Consider the following 20671-nt stretch of genomic DNA (forward strand, 5'->3'; position numbering starts at 1 on the left):
TGTGTCATTTGTGTGCATACGTGTGGGAGCGTGTAGGTGCTGCAGAAGCAGGTAAACACAGGAAATGACACACACACAAGAGTGCAACCACAAAAGGACTGACGTCAGCAATGTGCACACAACCTGCCTTTAGTCATTGCATTCTTAGAAAGCCAACTGACACAGACACAAATTCTTAATTTGAGTGCATACATTTGGGGGTGTCTGCATGTGTGTATGCATGTGTGTGTGTGTGTATGTGTATAAGACTGAGTTGCATTTGAAACATTTCTCACGCATTTTCCCCAAAATGTCACACACAAGAAAACTCATGCACACAGAGATACATTTTGTAAAAATAGTGCTCTTTAATATAAATTATTGAAATATCTTATAAATATAAATATGTGCAAAGTTTCTGTCTGCATTTCCATATGTAATGCTTTCACTTCCAGATCTTCAAGCTTGCACTGTCAGTCACTAGACTGCACCTTTAAGATGGGTGAAATCTTTATAAAAGACAAGAGGATAAAAAACATGTTGTCTGGTTGGTTGCGACACATGTATGCATCATCTTAATTTGACATAAAAGTACAAAAAAACAACTCTAGAAAACTAAAAGAGGTGGCAGAAGCCCTTATATAGACTAGGATGAATACATTCATGTTGACAGCAGACCACTTGTTCTGCTTGCGCCAAAACCAAACACATTTGTCGTTATTGTTGTGATGAGGGATTGGGGACTCTGCACGTGTGATTGGTGTTGTCATTCTCGTTGCGCTCCCACACCTCCTTGCTTGTCTGAGGAGAGAGACCAGCCTTGTCTCTTGCTTATTTAAGAGGCATGTCCACCTCCATGTCAGGATTCAGAGCAGTACGTAAAGGATTTTCTTTTGCATACTGTGCTTGGCTAAGATTTCACAGTATACGTCTGTGGACTCGGCCCTCGCGGCTCCTGCTGCAATGCCAGTGCTGACGCATTTTAAATATTTGCTTGGCTTTTTGGGCCAGGGAGGAAATAATCATTTATTTTGGCCCATGGTAAGAATTTCCTCCAAGTAACAACACTGGGTTTCTTCTCAGGAGCCATTTTCAGACTCATGTCTACAGTGAGCAGGAGAGAGAGGGAGCGAGTGAGAGAGAGAGAGAGCGAGAGAGAGAGGGAGCGAGGGGAGAGAGAGAGAGAGAGGGAGCGAGGGGAGAGAGAGAGAGAGAGGGAGCGAGGGGAGAGAGAGATGGTAGGAGGGAGACAAATGAGAGAGAGAGAGACAGACAGATAGAGTGGGTGTGTTTGAGAGAGAGAGACAGAGAGCTAGGCGAATCTGGCAGAGACTTATCCACCAAAAGATAGATGCTGAAATGTTGGTAAGAGAGGAAAGTCGGGAAGGAATTAAGAGGATATGACGGAGGGGAGAGAGAGAGAGAGAGAGAGAGAGAGAGGAGGAGTAAAGGTGATGCTGGCTGTGCTCTCTGGCTCTGAGTGGCTCCGGGCAGACGGTGGGGAGAGTGGCTGCTCCACAGACCCCCCCCCCCACCCACTCATCCAGGCGGCTGCTCCGCTTGGCAAGCAGCTGTGGAAATGTGAACGTCATGCAGTCACCGCCAGGGCCCTTCTCCACACTCACACACTCACACACACACACACACACACACATATACACTCACACACACACAGAGAGCCAAACTCTCTTTCGTGGAGGAGTCCAATTGTCAACCAGGTTAAAACAAAGTGAGAGAGCTTCTCCTGATGGATAGTGAGGGCTGGATGGCAGCCCTAGCAGCACACTTAGCTCCGAGCCTGACACAACGCCAGAGTAGTCCACTGCGCAAACGTGACAGACGTCATTCGTCATCTGGAAAAAAACTTCAACAAGACGAAGTTCTCTCCGTCTGAAAGGAAAAAAAAAAACTGGAAAAATAAAAGTGAAAAATGGCAATTGTTCACCCTTGTGTTTTGTGTTTTCGTGTCCAGAGCTGGTCAGCTGTCAACGCGAAGGCTTCTGCGCCACATTCCATAGGAATACTTCTTTTGTGCTGTCCATTCCAAGGCCAAAACAATCGCTCTCTATTCCTCTCTTTCTCACACAGTCTCCTCTAAGCACTCAAAGGCACAGTTAGGCTGGCGTCCAGCCCACAATACTGTCGGACACACAGAGAACTTTTAAAAATGGCTAATACCAAGCCCGGTGTTAGCGCCTCCTTCACATGGCCGGGATTCCCAGCATCCTCTGCTCTCTCCTGCCCTCTCTCCCTCAGCCTGGGACTGGTCACATGTTCTGCATGTGACACCCCGCGGGAACCGCGAAACGTCCACATGTCCACAAGACGCATCTCCTAAACGCAAAGTCCAAAGCGTGTGAAGAGACCGCTGTGTTCCATGTGGTTCTGCTCCCCAGAAGAGGCCAGTGGGGGAGGGAGACACACTGTTGAAGGGTGTTTGTGGCGTGGGCTGAGGGGTCAGATGGGCGCATCATACTCCTCGAGAAACTCCTGCAAGGTCTGGGGCAGCTGGTCTCGCTTGGTGGACATGTCCAGGTGTCCGTTGACAGTCTTGCGGCAGAGGTGCTGCAGAGTGGACATGCTACAGGTCAGCGGCCTCAGCAGCTCCAGGGGCACCTTCTCACCTCCCGAGTAGATGAAGTATGTGCTCCCCCCGGCCCTGTCCGCCGGCCCCTTCCCACAATCCCCTGCGGCAGAGGAGCCACTCGCGCCACCGCTGCTGCAGCCGCCGCCGCCGCCTGCTGAGGAGCTGTCGGCACTGAGGCTGCCGAGGGCAGAGGTGGTGGTGGTGGTGGTGGTGGTGGTGGGCATGTAGTGGTGGATGAGCTTGAGCACGCAGTCAAAGTGGGGCACCTTCTGGGCATCGCACGGGTCGGTCTGCAGGTAGAAGGAGCAGGCATCGCACTGGATGCGCAGGTTCTTGGTGCCCGTGACCGTCTTGACGCTGAGCGTGAAGAAGTGGCGGTGGTCGGAGCTGTCGCGCACCAGGAAGGTGCCGGCCGGCTCGGCGTTCAGGAGCGAGCTGGCCTCCTTGCCCCCCATGGAGCTCCAGTAGAAGCCGCTCTCCTGGAGCTTGCGCGCGGCCGACAGCACCAGCTGGTACTGCAGGTGCGAGCTGAAGGTCTTGTAGCGGTGGCGGTGCGGCAGCCGCCGGCCACACTCCACAGGACTGCTGCTCATCACGGGGAAGGAGTCAAACCTGCTGTGGGTTACCATGGCGCTCTGCCGGCGCCCTCAGCAGCCCGACCTCCAGGGGCGCGCCGCTGGGGGGGTGGAGGTCGAGGCGGGGGGCGGCACAGGGTGGCAAGAGGCGGCGGAAAGGGGGGTGAGCTTGCAGGCTTGCAAAGCACTCACACGCACCACTCTGCTCCCAATGGTCCTGGACATTAAGAAATGATGAGGTCTCAAACTGTTGTGGAAAGCAGCTGCAAATGAAACACACAGGGAGAGAAAGAGATTTAAGGATCATTGCAGATGGTCACATAACCTCAGAGGAATACATGAACAATAGGAAAAATAAACAGAAAACTTTGTTGATGTGCTTATGCTTTGTGTAGGCTAGGCTAGATGTGGAGATGTTGGACTGCTTACTGTCCTAGGACCTAGGACCTGGGGGGGGGGGGGGGGGGGGGAGATCTCTCAAACTCCCAGCGACGCTATTCTCAATCCCAGACAGATTAACGGAGATGTAATCAAAACTTCATTTTTGGAGCAAACTAACTGCTTTGCTGCGATTTACGCACGCGAATTTGATATTCTCTTCGATCGCGCTCGGGCTTTTAGAAAAGAGGTTATTATGAATGAGGTCCTCCAGTTCTTTCCGAATAGCCTAATTCCTCATTCAAGACAAACGTTGGCATTCTCGTGTTACACTGTAAGTAGCCTAGGCTACATCTTGTCTTTCTCCGCTTGAATAGGATACCGCAAAGCCGAGTGGAAAGAGCCCGGCGTATTTCGGACCAAAGCAGCTACTACCCTGTTATTTTTAAGGGAAAACACCTCTTCTGAGGCGATCGCACTGGAAAATACAATGGTTGTATATCCTTTAGGAACATACGAGCTTGTGATAGTACACCATTCCACCGTATTAATAGAATGAAATCTCACATTAAGAATTGTGTGGATTCAATACGCACACTGCAAAAGTATCCAAAATCGTGCCTATTAGCATGATAAAACGGAAAGGGCTATTACCTTCAGCGTGTCCGCTGACTGGATCTTGTAGTTGTCCTCCGTTTTATCTCCTATAGAGTAATAGTCTTTTAGCTTGAGGACGGAGGGGGACAGCGGTGAGAGATGTTTGTCAGTCAGTAGACTAAAAGCCAATAGAAAAAGCGCGTCTCTTCGACAAGAGGTAGTGGAAGTACTGCCCCAATTGTCCAGTGCCTGCTGATATTTGTAAATGGCTCCTCCTCCAGCTTCCAGTAAAGCGCGAGCGCATACACAACACACACACACACACACACACACTCACACACACACACTTTCTCTCACTAGCTCTGCTTTTGGCAGATTGCCAATAAATAAGCAGTATGACCTTTTTTTACGATTCCTGGTATTCTCAGACGCCCTCCCATCCCCCATCGGTTAGCTATTGCAAGGTGAAAAAGTTAAAGTTCCGTTGTTGCACAGAAAAAGAAGAGATAGCCCGGGATTACAAAATCATACTCTGAAAGCAAACAGTTGCAATGCAAACATGCGGCTAAATTAAATGAATAAATACGTAGGCTACATTAGTGACAAACAACTATTCGTCTGTTTAGATGTAACATTATTCAGGGGGTATTTTTTAAATTAGGACAAATGCTATATAATTGCAGTTTATTTCAATGCAGTGAATAAACACATATTTAATTTAATCTCACAGAAGGTTATTTCAATTTGTTTTATCTCCTGCATGTCTTACCGCTTTACAGCCATCGATCTCCTGACAGTTTGGCACGCCCTCCAAGGGACAAAAACAGTACAGCATCTCACCTTCAAAATATGACGTTAAAGGTACAGTTGTCCAAGACAGTTTGTTGGCAACATTTTAAAGTGGCATGACAGGAGAGTGAACATGTCATGACTTCTAATGATGATTCGAATGATGAATGATAGACCTACAATGTCTCTCAACGTCACCTTAACTTCACATAGGATAGATCTTCACATTAGTTAGGTTGTCACATGGAAGTATAGGCCATGGACTTATGCAAATGCTTTTGCCGATGTTATAATATAAACAAATATAACAAAACATATTAGTTTACAAAAGGACAAGGATAATATAGACCAATTAAAACGGTAATAAGTATCTATTTATAACTTATCTAATAATAAGTATCTATTTATCAATCTATGTATTAGATTCTTCTAAATCCTTCTCTTTTTACACAAATAGTTAGGCCAGTGATTCCTTTGCACAGGAAAATTGAGCCGCTAAATGCCATTTCACTAGGCTACATGTTTTACTAAGTATCTCTATGTATGTGACAAATAAAATCCTTGTATCCTTGTATTGACTTTAAAAAGTGTGATTAGGTCAGGCCAGGGGTAGGAGATTTCTGGTTATAAATTAATCATCAAAATAATTAGCATTCCATTTATTCTTTCAGATGATGGTAATGTTGTGGCTGCAAATTGAAAGTTGCATTTGCATCAGAAACAAAGTTACCTTTGACATGTTAAAAGTTACGATAGTTCGAATTCTCGAACAAACATGGCGGCCCCCATGTCATGGAGAAGACTTGTGTACTCTGTGTACACGCCGGCTCTTTCAGGGGTTTTCACCAGGATTTCGGATAAGTTTTTCCGCAAGCATGACCGCAGGAGAGGGTAAATTAGATGGACATTCAGTGATGTTGAAAAATAGAGTTCTTATTTTGAATCTCTTTAATTATCTGCATATTTGCAAGATAGCTAGCATTCGAGCCTGTTAGCGAACTAACTAGCTAAATAGCTGGTTGTGTAAGGTTGTGCATGCGCATGTTTGCTGTCATGTTTTGCACTTTTTCTATTTCGAAAGCATAACGTTAACCATATTATGTTGTCGAGGATTGTGGCATCACGCATAGTCTTTGTGACCCAAAATTGACAGCATTGGCAATCTGACGTTAGCGGGCTAACCAAAGGTTATACAATCTGGCTAAACAGAGATGGTGGCTGTTACTGCTGTCGATTAACGTTATGGTTGCCAAAGTCAAAAGTCGTGGTAGTGGTGTGTTGTCAGGTTTAGTTAACATTAACTGCTGGATAGTACCCTTAAGATTGACAATGAACGTGGCGTGCCTGTGTATGCCTAGATATCATAAATCGAACTGAACTTCGGTGTGGTGTAAACATGATATATCGCCTTTATGCCTAACGCCGTTGAATATGGAAATCTGACACCAGTTTAGTACAGATTTTTAGCAAAAATCTTCAAAGGTCCTCTTGACCTTGCTCCCTGGTTCATAAATTGTCACATGAGGTATCATGAGTGACCTTAAATCGGCGGAGAAAGACACCTTTTGTTCCCATGTTCCCCATGGCCCATCAACTCTAAGCCTAGATCATTGGTGGCAGGCAACACCACATGATACACATTTGTTTACACTTTTCAATGATCACACTAATCACTAGATCAACTACACCAAAGCTTTCTGTCTTACACTTTTAGTTAATGAGGTGCTGTGGCAGCTGTTTTTTGTGGCTATATAGAGGGCCTAAATGCTGCTTAGAGAACATTTATGTTTTACATGTACATGACTTTTTTGGAAACTATATGTTGAAATAAGTGCTTTTGTTGTATTGTACATATATTTTCTTAGTAGACTACTACTGTGACTGGGCACTCAGCTTGGAAGAATGTGCAGTACAGGGGAATAAAACACCCTTAAATTTGCCCATTCCAGAAATATTTTGAAATGCTGCCATTCCTGTTAGTGTTTGCTAAACCTTGGAGGATGTTGGTTGTTGCGGTGGCTTGGTTGCTTCCTTCTGGCACCATCATTCAACTTTAAGGGCTCTCGCCTACCTGCTCCATACAGAAGTTGGCCAATCATGTGTTGCAAGGGGATTGCTGAAAGACCACTGGACCATGCCTATGACGGGAGACACCGGATAGAGTCCTTCAGCTTCATGACTGAAATCAGGCTTTTGCAAGAGGTTCCTGTAATGGTCCTGTTAGTCATTCAAAAGAGGATGAGAAGCCCTTGTTTCCACATGCGGAAGGCGCTTTTTGCAAGCATTAGTCACCTTTAAATGCCTTTCTCAGCTATGATTTTCATACCATCCTTCTTAGAACCTCTTTCAGTTTCTGTAGAAGTTAAGTACATGCACATTTTGGTAATTTCCTGTGGTGCATTATGTGGTTCCTCTCGATGGACGTAGGCTACATAAATCATTCAGCACTACAAAATTAACAAAAAAATGGTTGAACAGTAGATATGTCAGCCGTAGGCTACTTTATGATGTTAATTACATATATAAAAATAGATAAATAGATAAAAGTATTGCATTGAACTTTGCATTAAAAAACTGGCCCTTGTCTGGGGCTATGTGGTCATTCAATTAAGGCTCAAGGGAATCTGTATTTTATTATTTTATTATGGTTTAATTTGTGTGCACTGGATATGCTAAGATGAACCTATAACATAGAGGCTGTAAAAGTGTTACCCTTGGGCATGGGCAAAATCCAAAATGTATTGATAAGCCTACTATATTTAGAAATCCTAATGAAGCTCCCAGTGGAATATTGTGTTAATGCAAACATTGTAGCCAGAATGTCAAAACATAATCAAAAAGCACAAACAAATTCAATTAAATTGTATTTTTTGTAAATATTTTTTTATTGATTCAAATTTGAACAAAGACCAGCAGAACATTGGGACTGAAAAGGGATATCATACAGCAAGTTATCAGTGTTCTATATTATAGGCTACATGGCTTATATTGATATACAAAAATGATCAGTCCATTAAATGTTATAAATATTATCATACAAACTGCGGCATACCACCATAGACAACGCAATAATTCCTAGACAAAATGCTTTGTGCACAACTTTGTTTCAAGTGTAGCTAGTTTGACAACTGACCAAAACGTAGTCCCAGACACTGGACCATGGCTTTGATGTTAAGCAGTGGGTGACGGGCAGGGCTGCTCTGTGTGACTGAGCGCACGGTGAAAATTCTAGACCTGAGAGGAAAAAACAGAGCCCTTACTGGAACAGCTGAACCAATTTTTTGAACTCTCATTGAACCCTGTTCCTGTTCTGGAGTTCTCAAATAAGATGTTTTTGGAAGGCCTTCTTTATTCCATGGATCTGTATCCAGCAGGCCCTTTGGGATGGGGAAGATCCCTGTAGACTATTAAGGAAGGCAAGCATGTGTTTTCCCATGATGACCACAGAAATGTAGTCATGTATCCTTCTTTCCTTTCTCTTTCCCTTCCCTTTTTACATTTAACCAAAACACCTTAAAACATATCTTAACATATCAGGCCTTTTGCTAAATGTATTTTATAGGGTTTCCCTCTTATTTATTATGACCCTGGTTGTTTTAAATTACATTACTATTATTTAAAAAAAAAAAACTGTTGCTCTGTAGCACTTTGAGATTGCTAAATATAAAGTGCATTACAAATAAAATATATTATTAATTTTATTAGTATTATTTGTTCCCTCTCTCTCCCCCTCAGTTCATCCCTGCTCTTGCTGGCTCCCCTGTTGGCGGAGGCTGAGCTGGTCCCAGTGCCCCCCTCGCGGCCGCCCAGCTCCGTGGAGGGTCTGCACGCGCGTTTTCGCTGGATGGCTGACCACGTGCCTGCTTTCAGGGTGCCTGGTGCTCGCGTACACATCCTCCACTCACCGGAGGAGTTCTACCAGGTCATGAAGGTGTGTGTGTGTGTGTGTGTGTGTGTGTGTGTGTGTGCGTGTGTGTCTCAGTATGTCATGGTTCTTTGGAAGACACAAATCTCTCTCTCTCTGTCTCTCGAAAGAGAGCCATCTGAGAAGAAGGAAGTCCCAAGTGTTAAACTTGTGGGAGGTACTAACGTGAACTGATGGAAGTTGATCTTGGCAGAGGACATTCGACTGGGCAAATTGGCAGTAAATGCGGGATTCTTCCTAAGTTTTCTTATTACTTACTGTTGCTACTTAAAGTTACTGCCCGCTCTAAAGTGATTAAAAAGGTAAACCGATTGCTTACGGTAAACTGACACATGGTTCTGCTGTTGATTTGAACTGTCATAAATGTGAAGATAAATAGCCAGGATAGACTCAGGATCTCTTATTCATTTTCAACATGGTGGCCATAAAAAAAGAAAAAAAGGGGGTTGCCCTTGTTGATAAAAGAGGATGACTTGTCCTTTTTGTCACTGTGCAGTCTCAGTTTCTTTTTGTTATTGTGCAGTAGTGGCGTTGTGGGCTGGTTTATGTTGTTGTCTGTCTTGGAGAGAAGGGGTGGTGTGTGTGTGAGAGAGGTGGAGGTGAGAGAACACAAGCAATTATGACAGAATTGTGCTGGAATTTGGGTTGTTATCTGACACCTGCAACATGAAATCTCTTCTGGTAAATACCCCTCCCCTTACACACAAACACACACACACACACACACACACACACATACACACACACACACACACACACACACACACACACACTAGAGTAGATCTGAAGGAGATGAGTGCAGGATGAGTTGCTGGTGGTATAGTGTGTGTGTGTGTGTTGACGGGAAGAGAGTGAAAGAAAGTGGCCATGAGGCCATGGCCACATTCTTCCTCCTGCAGGAAAGCCTCTCATTAGGCAATCCAACGAAGCCTCCAGGCCATGCATGTATGGCTGCTGTCAAGTGTAAAGCGGTTTAGTGTGGAGGATGAATAACAACCCTAAAGCCTACTGCTTTCCCTTTTAATAAAGCCAATCTTTTGTCTGTGTACCAACTCACCCCGGCACTAAGAAATAGAAATAAATAAAGAATACTTCCTCATCATTTTACTTACACTTCCTTATACTATTTCTTGTGAAGTTCTTAAAGTGTGTTCCTGTGCCTGAACTGGTTGAGCGTTCGCTGACAACACTTAGATCATAGTTGGAGCCTCGAGGCCACACATACTAATTCAATGTACACATGTATGACCCTGTTTTCACTGTACACCTGTACGACACTGTTATATTCACTTACACGATAAAAGCATCTACTCACTGAATGACTGTAAAGTTGTTGGTTTCCATGGAACTTTGTTTTGTGTACTGTAGGTTAGTTTAATGGTGTACACTCTGTGGTTATGAAAGGAAGTGTGTTTAATCTTTTTATTGCATCGTTTGTTTAATTCTTTTTTTCTCCCAGGCACGAATCAAGACAGCTAAAAGTCGAGTTGTGATGGCATCGCTGTATCTGGGCACAGGACCCCTGGAGCAGGACCTGGTAAGAGAGATTCAAGAGTCTCTCACTCTTTCTCGCTCTCTCTCTCTCTCTCTCTCTCTCTCTCTCTCGCACACATACACACACACACATACATACACACACACTCAGTCTTTGGTTCCCTCTCTTGCAGGTGGACTGCATGGAAGAGGCCCTAGAACGCTCCCAGAACCAAGGCAGCAGCCCCGACCTCCAAGTGTCCATGCTGCTGGACTACACACGAGGCTCGAGAGGTCAGTGGAACACCTGGCAGGGGTCACATTGGCACCGTACAGCACCGGCCACCGTAGGGGTCATGGTTACTTGAGGAACAATCTTCCTCAATGCGTATCAAAATGAGCTTTGTGTGAAGCTGCCTGGTTAAATGAGACGGGTCATTTTGCAAAGGAGATTGTTTACAGTTGACTTTACAGTTTACAGTTGACTTTCGCCAGTAAATCCATTTTTATAGAAGTTTGTGCTTCTATGTGCAAATATTTCTGTGGAACTGCGTGAACTACCTGCTGCTCTGTGGGTGGAAGGTGTGTGCGTGTGTACACAGGTGTTTCTTCACCAGGTGTTTCTCTTGGAGACTGTATGTCCTATATGTCCCCACCCTGTGTTGGTTCTCATTTTACTCTCATTCATCGCTGTAAGTCTCTATTTCTTCTGATTTCACTGTTTTCCATTTCCATTTCTTTCATACACTGACTCATATGTTCTTTCTCTTTCACTCGCTCTCTCTCTCTCACACACACACACACACACACACAGAAGTGGAAGTTCCAAACTGCTTGTCTCTGATGAGACCTCATTACAGTGGGAAATCTCACTAAATCTCCCTCTTCCTCGTTAGTGTGCCCGTCTCTGCTGATTAGCCAAGTCATGGTGTAGATGCGGGGCGGGGTGGGGGCGGGGTGGGGGCGGGGTGGGGGCGGGGTGGGGGCGGGGTGGGGGGCGGGGTGGGGGGGTGGATCCAATCTGATTTCAAATAAAAAGGAAATAAATACCATCACATGGTGTGCTGCCACAATCTGCATACAGGTACAGTATGCACACCCATTTGTGTGTGTGAGTGTGAGAGCGAGAGAGAGGGAGTGGTGTGGCGAATGCTTTCCCGTACACAGTACAAAGTGAATGGGAAAGGTCATGGTTTGTTAGGTCAGCATGATAAATGCTTCAACAGGTTGTTATTGTTTTTGTTTGACTTCTCATTGACACTTACATTCTTCCTCTGTTGTCATATGATGTTGGTGCATGATCCTTATCTGCTGTTAGAGGAGGAGATGTCATGTGGGATGAGTAAGGACTTCAGGTCCTACAGCAGGATACTTGTACTTATACAGGTGTTTGCACTCAGCCATGAACATTCTTATCAACAGACACCAAAAGCACACACACGCTAAGACAGTGTTTCTCAAACTTTTTTTCTGGGGACCCACTTTTTAAAAATGACAGACTATCGCGACCCAACTCGTGACTGTGGTAGTTAACAAACTAGATCAGTGGTTTTCAAACTTTTTCTTTCATTCCCCACTTTGATCAAGGGGGCATTCTCGAGCCCCACCTGTCCCTCATCGCTCTAAGAAAGTGGTAGGTCAAGCTTAAAATTGTCAAATTTATTGAAATAATGACAAGTTCTAAATATATCCTCTTCAACAGAGTTAAAATCAGCTGGTGCTGCAGATATAATAATAAATAAATACATAACACACATATTTCTGTTTTCCAGCAACATATTAGGAAGCATAGGCCATTTTACAGCATTGTACAATATATTCAATGAAATACCAACATGCTGCATTAAATGGATCCATAATCCAGTCATACTGAGCACTGCTGGTTGGGCAATATTTTTGAAAAAAACTTTGCAGGGATGTGATGTAGGCCTACTGTTTAATACATGGGATCACAAGAGTGGCTCCCAATCAGACGTTTCAGCGATTTCGCTCAGAAATCTCAAAGGCATAATACTGTCGCGATTGAGGCGCCTGTCCCATACTCAAGTTTTTTGGTGAATGCAGTAATCTTATTTGCTAGGTGAGGTAGGTGCTTGTCTTTGCCTTGTAACTGGAAATTTAACTCAAATGTATCGCTAAGATATATCAAATATATCGCTAAGATAGCCTAGGCCATCTTCGTCAAGAAATGTTCATTAGTGAACGTGCTTGCAGATTCAAACATGCGCTCTTCCTCCAAGAAGAGGCGACTCGGAGCTCAAACACGCGCGACAGCACTTTACCTCGGGAAAGCCACCTTGCCTCGCTGTGAAACAGTACAGCCTTTTGGTCAGCTACCATCTCTTCACAAAGTGCGGAGAATAGACACGCTTTTAAGGGCCGCGTTTTGATGAAATTCACCACTCTCACAACAACGTTCAAAATCTCATGTAGGTCAGGACTAACTAAAGCTGCCTTGACACGAGCGCTTCCCTGTGAATAACACAGTGCGTCCATTGCGCATCGGGTGCTACCTGGGCCCAGGCTACAGATTAAAAAAAAAGAATGAAAAAAATTCCTGTTTTTCACGTCAGTTCGCGCCCCACCGGGCATGTCTCCGCGACCCAGTAGTGGGTCGCGACCCACAGTTTGAGAAACGCTGCGCTAAGACATATCTGTATGAATAATTCTGCTGTGTGCGTGTGTGTGTGTGTAGGTAAGAATAACTCGCGGACCATGCTGCTGCCCCTGCTACAGCGCTTCCCTGATCAGATGCGCGTGTCCCTCTACCACACGCCCGACCTGCGCGGCCTGCTCCGGCTGCTCGTTCCCGAGCGCTTCAACGAGACCATCGGTGTGCAGCACATCAAGGCCTACCTGTTTGACGACAGCCTCATCATCAGCGGGTATGTTGTTACACACAGGGCACACGCAAAACACCGACATGCAGAGATACGGGCCCAAATAACATCTGTTTGCATTGGCAATTCATCTGAGGGTCATTTTCTCTATTTTCTATTTTCTAGTGTTTGGTCTGTAAAAAGTCAGAAAATAGTGTTTTAAGTTCAAGATGTCGTGATACTCAGTTAACGGCCGTAGAGTTGTCAAGAAACCAGACAAAAATCAAAATCAAGAAACTGATTTAGATTCTTCCCCCTTAACAATGCTCAACTTTTTTTTGACCGCAGACAACTAATCAATGAATATAGTGAGAGTCACAGGGACACCTATCTTTCCCTTGATCCCTCCCCGTCCCTCCTCTCTCTACAGCCTGACCCTTACATTCCATCTAAAACACAGTCACTTCAAATAACGACTGAAATAACTGACTAAATAAGACCATAGACAAACCGATCCATATGTGCAGACAGTGTTGGATCCAAAATGCCACTCGTTGCCCTATATCCATACACACACTCACACGCGCAGACATACGAACATTCATCATACATGCTGCTACTTCATCAACATAGTCATACATGTTGCTCGACACCATTCCAGGCACCAACTGTAATATATGCAGGGCACCTGAGGCCTGCTGAATCCTTGGCACAATGCTCCCATCATATACCTGGCATGTGAAAACACACCCTTGCTGTTTTGTCACCACAAACATCCCATAACGACAATGTACAGGTGCACATACTGTACCTATTTTAACAGATTTCTCTGCCGTTGGGTGTGTAGTTATGACTGAACTGAACAAACAAGTGTTGAAGTTTGCAAATAATGTATATGGCTTTGTGTGTGTGTGTGTGTGTGTGTGTATGTGTGTGTGTGGGTATCCACCCAAGTGAACCGAGAGTAAGGCTGAAGAGTGACAGTGCAGCTTATTTGGCAACCCCATTGAGTAATGGGCAGACAAAATCGCACTAAGCATGACTGATGTGTTTGAGGCAAGGACAGATTTTTCGTTGCGTAATATGGGGTCAGAAAATGTCGCTCAGTGAGTGTATACGATCCTTTTTCCCACCACGTTCCCTTATTGTTGCGACTTTTTACTTGGGCAATATCTAGATAAATTACAGTTAGCATGAGTAATGGAATTTTTGGAATGTGTAATTCTTGGTTCAGATGTTTACATGTTCCTGAAATATTTGGTGTTGTACTCTGGGCAGACTGAAAAACATTCACACTCAATTAAAAAAGAGCACATTAAAAGATTAACTCAATTAATCATAGGATTGAATGCCTGGGACCTGTTATTTGCCTATTCATTTTAATACAACATCGAGTGATTATTTAGTGATTGTTTTTCTTTGTGTTTTTAATATTTGTAAATACACTGGTAGCATTTAGATGCTGGCTCTGGTACATGAAAAGACTTCAATCTAGTTTAGGCTGATGGTTAATGTTCACTTCACTTGGTGCGTTGGTAGCTCTAGTCTTTAGCTGCTCTAGTCTAACAGATCTGTAGGGGCTCCTTGATATGTGCTCATATTCATACATGGATCAAAGTCAAGTGATATATGCAGCGTGAGCAGAAGACCCTAATGTGCTCTGTTTTGTTGCTGTGAGAAGTGTTTGTATTCCATTTGTATTGCACCAGACACAGGCCCTTTGTCCCATCCCACACACAGATGGCCATGAGGCTAGCAGGTCACTCTCTTTCCTTAGAACTGCACTGCATTGGATTGTATTGCAGTAGCTGTCTTAACTTTTAATGGTGTATTTTCGATGCATGGTTGCAGTGGTCAGTTTTAGTGGTAAGGATTCCGAGATCAGGATTCAATAGTCAAGTCAAGTCAGTTTTATTTTTAAAGCGCATTTAACATGCACATAGTGCAACCCAAAGCGCTCCACAAACAAGACACATAACAAGACAAACGATGCCGGATGGAGCGGCGTAGTCGCCAGCGTGCCCATGACATCAAGACATGACAAATACATTTAAAAAATAACAAATACAAAAAATGCTGGACGGAGCAGCGTAGTCGCCAGCGTACCCGTGACACCAAGACATACAAGACAGACAACAAAACAAATAAACAAATAAAAAGTGAAAAAAAAAAAGAAAATATATTTAAAAAGGGGAAAGGTGATGTTAAAATTAGTCCAATTTCCAAACCAGCTGAAAATGTCCAAGGGCAATGATGATCCGTGAAAACTGCACAGAGTGTCTTCACAACCGATAGGCTATGCCAACAAAGTTCTTTAACGTTAGCAAATGATCAACCCGGTGAATTCACTGGCAGTCTGGAGATCACTGGAAGCACAGTCTGAAGTAGTGGGCGATTGTGTATAGATTAGAATACAGATAGATACAGGATAGATACCTACATACAGTATACCTCCCTTCTGCTGCTCTGTAAACCCCCCCCCCCCATCCCTGTCCCCTATAGACCCATTCAACTCAATGCTTGAACGTTCTATTTGGTTCCCAATCTACTTCCTCTGCATTAAGATAACATATGGAATGTTAAAACGGAAACCTTGTGGGGCCAACTATGATGCTGATAATGGAACTCTCTTGAAAGGGTCTATATAAATAGCTAACTAAATGAATCATGACAGACCACCAAAAGCAAGTCAAGTCAAGTCAGATTTATTTGTATAGCGCATTTAACATGCACAGAGTGCAACCCAAAGCGCTCCACATATAAGACATTGTCATTGACACAGACTAACAAAGACAATAGATGCCGGACGGAGCGGCGTAGTCGCCAGCGTACCCGTGACACCAAGACATACAAGACATACAACCAGGGTAGGAATTTCACGGCGGCCACGACGGCCATGGCCGTCGTAGCCCCTTGCGTTGGCCGTGACGCCCCTTTGGAAATCAGAGGTTTACAGGCCACGGTGGCCTTGGTGCCCCCTTCTTTCAATATTCTGCTTTGCGTCCTACTAATAGCGATATATATTTAGCCTATGGCCTGTCAATTTCACAGCGCAAATTACGCAGTGGAGAAGTTAGCACAAGAAAGAAAGTGCGTCCAAATTCCCCCATTCTTCTCAGTTGAACTACTTGCGAAGTAGCCTACTCATCACACAGACATCACAAGTATCACACGAAAGAGCTTTTTCTCAGCTTTTAAACGATGTCAGCCGCTAATTGCTGTGATGAACGGTTCGCGAGAAAAGTAAATAATATCATTCAATAATCATAAATTCTACTAAAGGTTTTGCGTCCATCTCCCTACCCATTCATCTCGGCGGAATACTTCACGAACCCCTCGTTTAACACATGACAAACCATATATCAGAATAAACAGCAGACCTTACCGAACACAAAGGTGTAAAGCAGTCCCCTGTACAGTTAGCCGTTCCAGAGTAATCCCGTTTTGAATTTGCAGTAAATTTCAACATACATGGATGTCTCCAAATTTGGGCTTTAAGTTTTACACTGTGTTTAAATTGTTCCACATTATTTCATAACGGGCCAAATACAAAATAAATATTACAAATGTCGCCTAGATATCGGTAAATCAGAGGACAGCTGACTAAGAGTTTGTGAAAGTAGCCTTAATGATCACAAAATGCTAAGCATGCATCTAGGCTATTTGACTTTCTTAAAGCTGAGCTGTGCTTAAATTGTTCAATACATGATTTCATAACAGGCCAAATATCAAATAAATGTTAAATATAGCCTAGATATCTGTAAATATTAGATAATCAGATGATTTACAGTTATATGTAATGTGTCATGTTTAATGTTTTTGTAATGTTTCATACAGTGATGCAGATCTACTGCAGTGAATAGGCTAAATACAACTTTGATCATTTTTATAGCCTACTACTGTATAGTTAACGTTGGCCTTAGTGCCCTGACATGTGGCCTTTGTGCCCCCCACCAAATATGCCCAACCGAAGGCCAAGTGGCCTTGCCCCCAGAATGTTGAAATTCCAAGCCTGCATACAACAAACAAATTAATAAATAAAATAAATAAAAATTAAAAATAAAATTAGTCCAATTTCCAACTGGCTGAAAATGTCCAAGGGCAAAGATGACCCACGTGAAAACTGCGCACAGCTGTGTCTTCACGATGCAACACCAACAAAGTTCTTTATAACTGACCAACCCGGAGAATTCACTGGCAGTCTGGAGAGCACTGGAAGGACTAGACAGTCCGAATTTGTGATGGGCGACCCTGCTGATTATCAGCTCGGTGGTCCTAGACAGTGAGCGTTTGTTGTTTCATGGTTGACGCCGTCATCAGAGTTTCTTAGCACTCAATCCAGACTCCAGGCACCGGTAGATGCTAGCATGGCAGCTCGCATGTCAGCCGCAGCTCGGTGGTCGTGGCAGCTGCAGATCTCTTGCAGATTGACGTTAGGCCCCCTTGCTGAGCAATCCCTCCGTCCAGACATTGGATGTGCAGCGTCACGGATGGATGAGGGACTTCAGAGACATAAGGCAGGCTAGCCAAGGCGCTCATCAGCCCAATGGAAGCTGGTTAACGTTAACGTTAACTTGACGTTGATGGTGTCAGCCGAGTTTGTTAATCGGAAAAAAGGACTAAGAATAACACAAAAATGATCGAAAATAACATAAATAAAGAGTGATTACATTTAACTAGAAAAATAAATACAAAAAATTAACAGAACATTACATAAAAAGCACACAATCCCACTCTACCACATGACCCCTGGTGTTTCCTGGATGCGCTCCTATCCACCCACACTGTGCAATATCCACAGGTAGTCATCGCTTTGTCAAACAACATGTTTTTTGTCTGTGTGTGTGTGTGTGTGTGTGTGTGTCTACAGGGCAAACCTGAGTGACTCCTACTTCACTAACCGGCAGGACCGCTACGTGCTGCTGGAGGACTGCCCTGAGGTGGCCAACTTCTTTGCTGACCTGGTGGGCGCCGTGGGCGACGTGTCCCTACAGCTGCAGCCGGACGACAGCGTGCACATGCTGGATGGCATGGTGCACCCCTACAAAGGTGACTGGCCTGCTATGACCTGAACTCACCTTCAGATCTGCATTCACATGCACGCACGCACGCACACACACACACACACATGCATGCACGCACACACACACACACACACATGCACGCACGCACACGCACACACAAGCTGCTTTCAGACCTACGTGTAAGTCTGCATGTTCTGCAGATGTCAAGCGGTTGGGCCGTATATCTGAACAACATAACTGGACATTTGGAATTCCGAACTTAGCCGGCTGTTACACTACTCCCCTCCTAGTATTTCCGACGGACATTATGTAAATGAGCTTGTGTCTGAACGAATCGAAGAACGTGCTGAGATTCAGTTCATGTGCGTTCACACATATGACCGCATAATGTCAGCATGTTAGCATCATATCTGACCTCTGTTTGACAAAGCTGCACATATACTGCGGAGGACGTGTCTGAAAGCAGCTACACACACGTGCGAAAAATTGAGGGCGTCTGTTGAAGTTGGGTCTGGATTCAGACGGCACAGATGGGTAGAGAGGGGCTGCTGTCCTTTGTGTGTGTGTGTGTGTGTGTGTGTGTGTGCGCGTGCGCATATGTGTGCGTGTGTGTGTGTAGTTGGCAACCTCTCTCTGTGTGTCTGTGAGTGATGATGGTCTGCAAGCTGATGGCCGTAACCCAAGCACCAAGACGGAGACTGGCGGAGCCTGGTGTGTGTGTGTGTGTGTGTGTGTGTGTGTGTGTGTGTGCGCGTGTGTGTGTTGAGTGTCCGCGGCGTCAGTGACATCAGTGCTCCAGAGCGCCGCTCCCGAAATAGAGGCGTGATGTCACAGCGCTGGTGGTAAGCGATCTGGCGACCGGGCTGATGGGAAAGGGCAGTTTTAGGCCATCGTTTCTCGGGTTACGGAGGAGCGGCGTCCTGACCGCTGGAGACGGAGGAAGGGGGGGGGGGGGGAGTGGAGCAGATTGCCCACGTACAGGAACAGATAGAGTGCTGGCCTGAGAGAGGAGCTGGGGGATATACACCTATGTGTGATGCTCTGATTCCTGCCCACACGCTCCATTGCGTGGTGTGGAAATAATGAATGGATGCAAATGAGCAGCTGAATGAACTGATAGGAAGCTCACCTTCCAGGAAGAATGAACAAGGGCTCATTGGAAATCATTTCCTTCTCTCTCTCCCTCTTTCTCTTTCTCTCTCTTTCCCTTTCCCTTTCTCTCTCACTGTATCCCCCCTTCTCCCTTTCTCTCTCTCACTCTTTCCCTTTCTCTCTCACTGTTCCCCCCTTCTCCCTTTCTCTCTCTCCCTCTCTCTCTCTCTCTCTCTCTCTCTCTGTGTCTGTCTCTTTGAAGCTCCAGTAATCTGACTCCTCTCTGTGTCTGGAAATATTGCTAAACTGCTACGCTCCTCTTAACTGGATGTGTCTGGAAGCGGGGGAAGGGGGGAGGAGGGGAGCGAGGGAAGCGAAAACAGGGATGCAGAGCAGAGGAGAGGAGAGGAGAGGATGGGAGGAGAGGCTGATCACTGTGGTGATGGGAAAGCCCCTGTCAACTCATTTGGGCCGACTCTACAAAAACACACTCCAAATTCTTCTCTGTGGGTTTCTTTAGTGTGCAACAAAATCTGAACTCGGGTCAGTGGGTTGACGCCCAGCCTGTCCACGCAGCTCTGTGCAGACTGATGGGCCAGCTGTTCTGAGGTCAGTGTGTGGGGCTTGTTGTCCTGATGCTATTGCATTATTTAGCTGCTGGCTGGCTAGCCATGACTCACTGGACCACATTATGTCAGCCGGAGGCGCCAGCGAATATCATGGGCCGACTGTAGCCCTCACTCAACACTTACTCCCCCTGCGTCAACACACACACACACACACACACCCTCATACACACACACACAGTTCAAAAACACACCTCTCTTCCACACATTCTCATGCAGACACACACACACAAACAAAAGTGCACACACACACACACACACCTAAATCTAAGCAAAATATAACACCTCTGACACCCAGACACCTATGACTATTTCCTTGTAAATATTTGGTTAACTTACGCAAATGCACACACTCCCACCCAAGTGCATACACACACCGAGAAACACTCACTCTCTTCGTCATACGCTGTCCAGACCAATTACCCATGAATCTCCCACTCATATCTCCATGCAGACGTTGCTCTGACGTCAGGCTGCAAATCCACTCAAAACTGGTGGCCCTATTCCCACATTAGCATTTATCTAAAATGAAGAATTCATGGCAAAAAATGTCAAAGACAAGGCGTTATATATGATGGCTTTGTAAGGCGTGTGTAATTGGTGTTGAAGGGCAGTCGTGGCTAACTGGCGGAGGGTTGCCGGTTCAATCCCCGTCCAGTAGGAACGGCTGAAGTGCCCTTGAGCAAGGCACCTAACCTCACTGCTCCCCGAGCGCCGCTAGCAGGCAGCTCACTGCGCCGGGTTAGTGTGTGTTTCACCTCACTGTGTGTTCACTGTGTGTGTTTCACTGATTCACGGATTGGGATT

General features: G+C 45.1%; 2 protein-coding genes across 2 annotated transcripts in view; one reads left to right on the forward strand and one right to left on the reverse strand.

Moving 5' to 3' along the window:
• Positions 1–323: 323 nt before the first annotated feature.
• socs3b (suppressor of cytokine signaling 3b) lies at positions 324–4361 on the reverse strand. Its single transcript, XM_076298589.1, is given in 4 exon segments — positions 324–2652; positions 2694–2777; positions 2779–3404; positions 4174–4361. Coding segments are annotated over 3 exon segments (717 nt in total). The 5' UTR covers positions 3196–3404; positions 4174–4361; the 3' UTR covers positions 324–2436.
• Positions 4362–5680: 1319 nt separating this feature from the next.
• Positions 5681–20671, forward strand: part of pgs1 (phosphatidylglycerophosphate synthase 1) — a 33159-nt gene continuing 18168 nt past the window's right edge. The window contains exons 1-6 of the mRNA XM_076298821.1: positions 5681–5796; positions 8641–8836; positions 10290–10367; positions 10498–10597; positions 12999–13188; positions 17993–18171. Of these exons, the coding sequence (XP_076154936.1) occupies positions 5681–5796; positions 8641–8836; positions 10290–10367; positions 10498–10597; positions 12999–13188; positions 17993–18171 (859 nt within the window). The remainder of the gene's footprint in view (positions 5797–8640; positions 8837–10289; positions 10368–10497; positions 10598–12998; positions 13189–17992; positions 18172–20671) is intronic.

Source organism: Alosa pseudoharengus, unplaced genomic scaffold (assembly GCF_046254945.1).
Source record: "Alosa pseudoharengus isolate Yale_2024_CS ecotype anadromous, Long Island Sound unplaced genomic scaffold, YU_APseudo_1.1 YU_APseudo_1.1_scf_21, whole genome shotgun sequence".
Lineage (NCBI taxonomy): Eukaryota > Metazoa > Chordata > Actinopteri > Clupeiformes > Clupeidae > Alosa > Alosa pseudoharengus.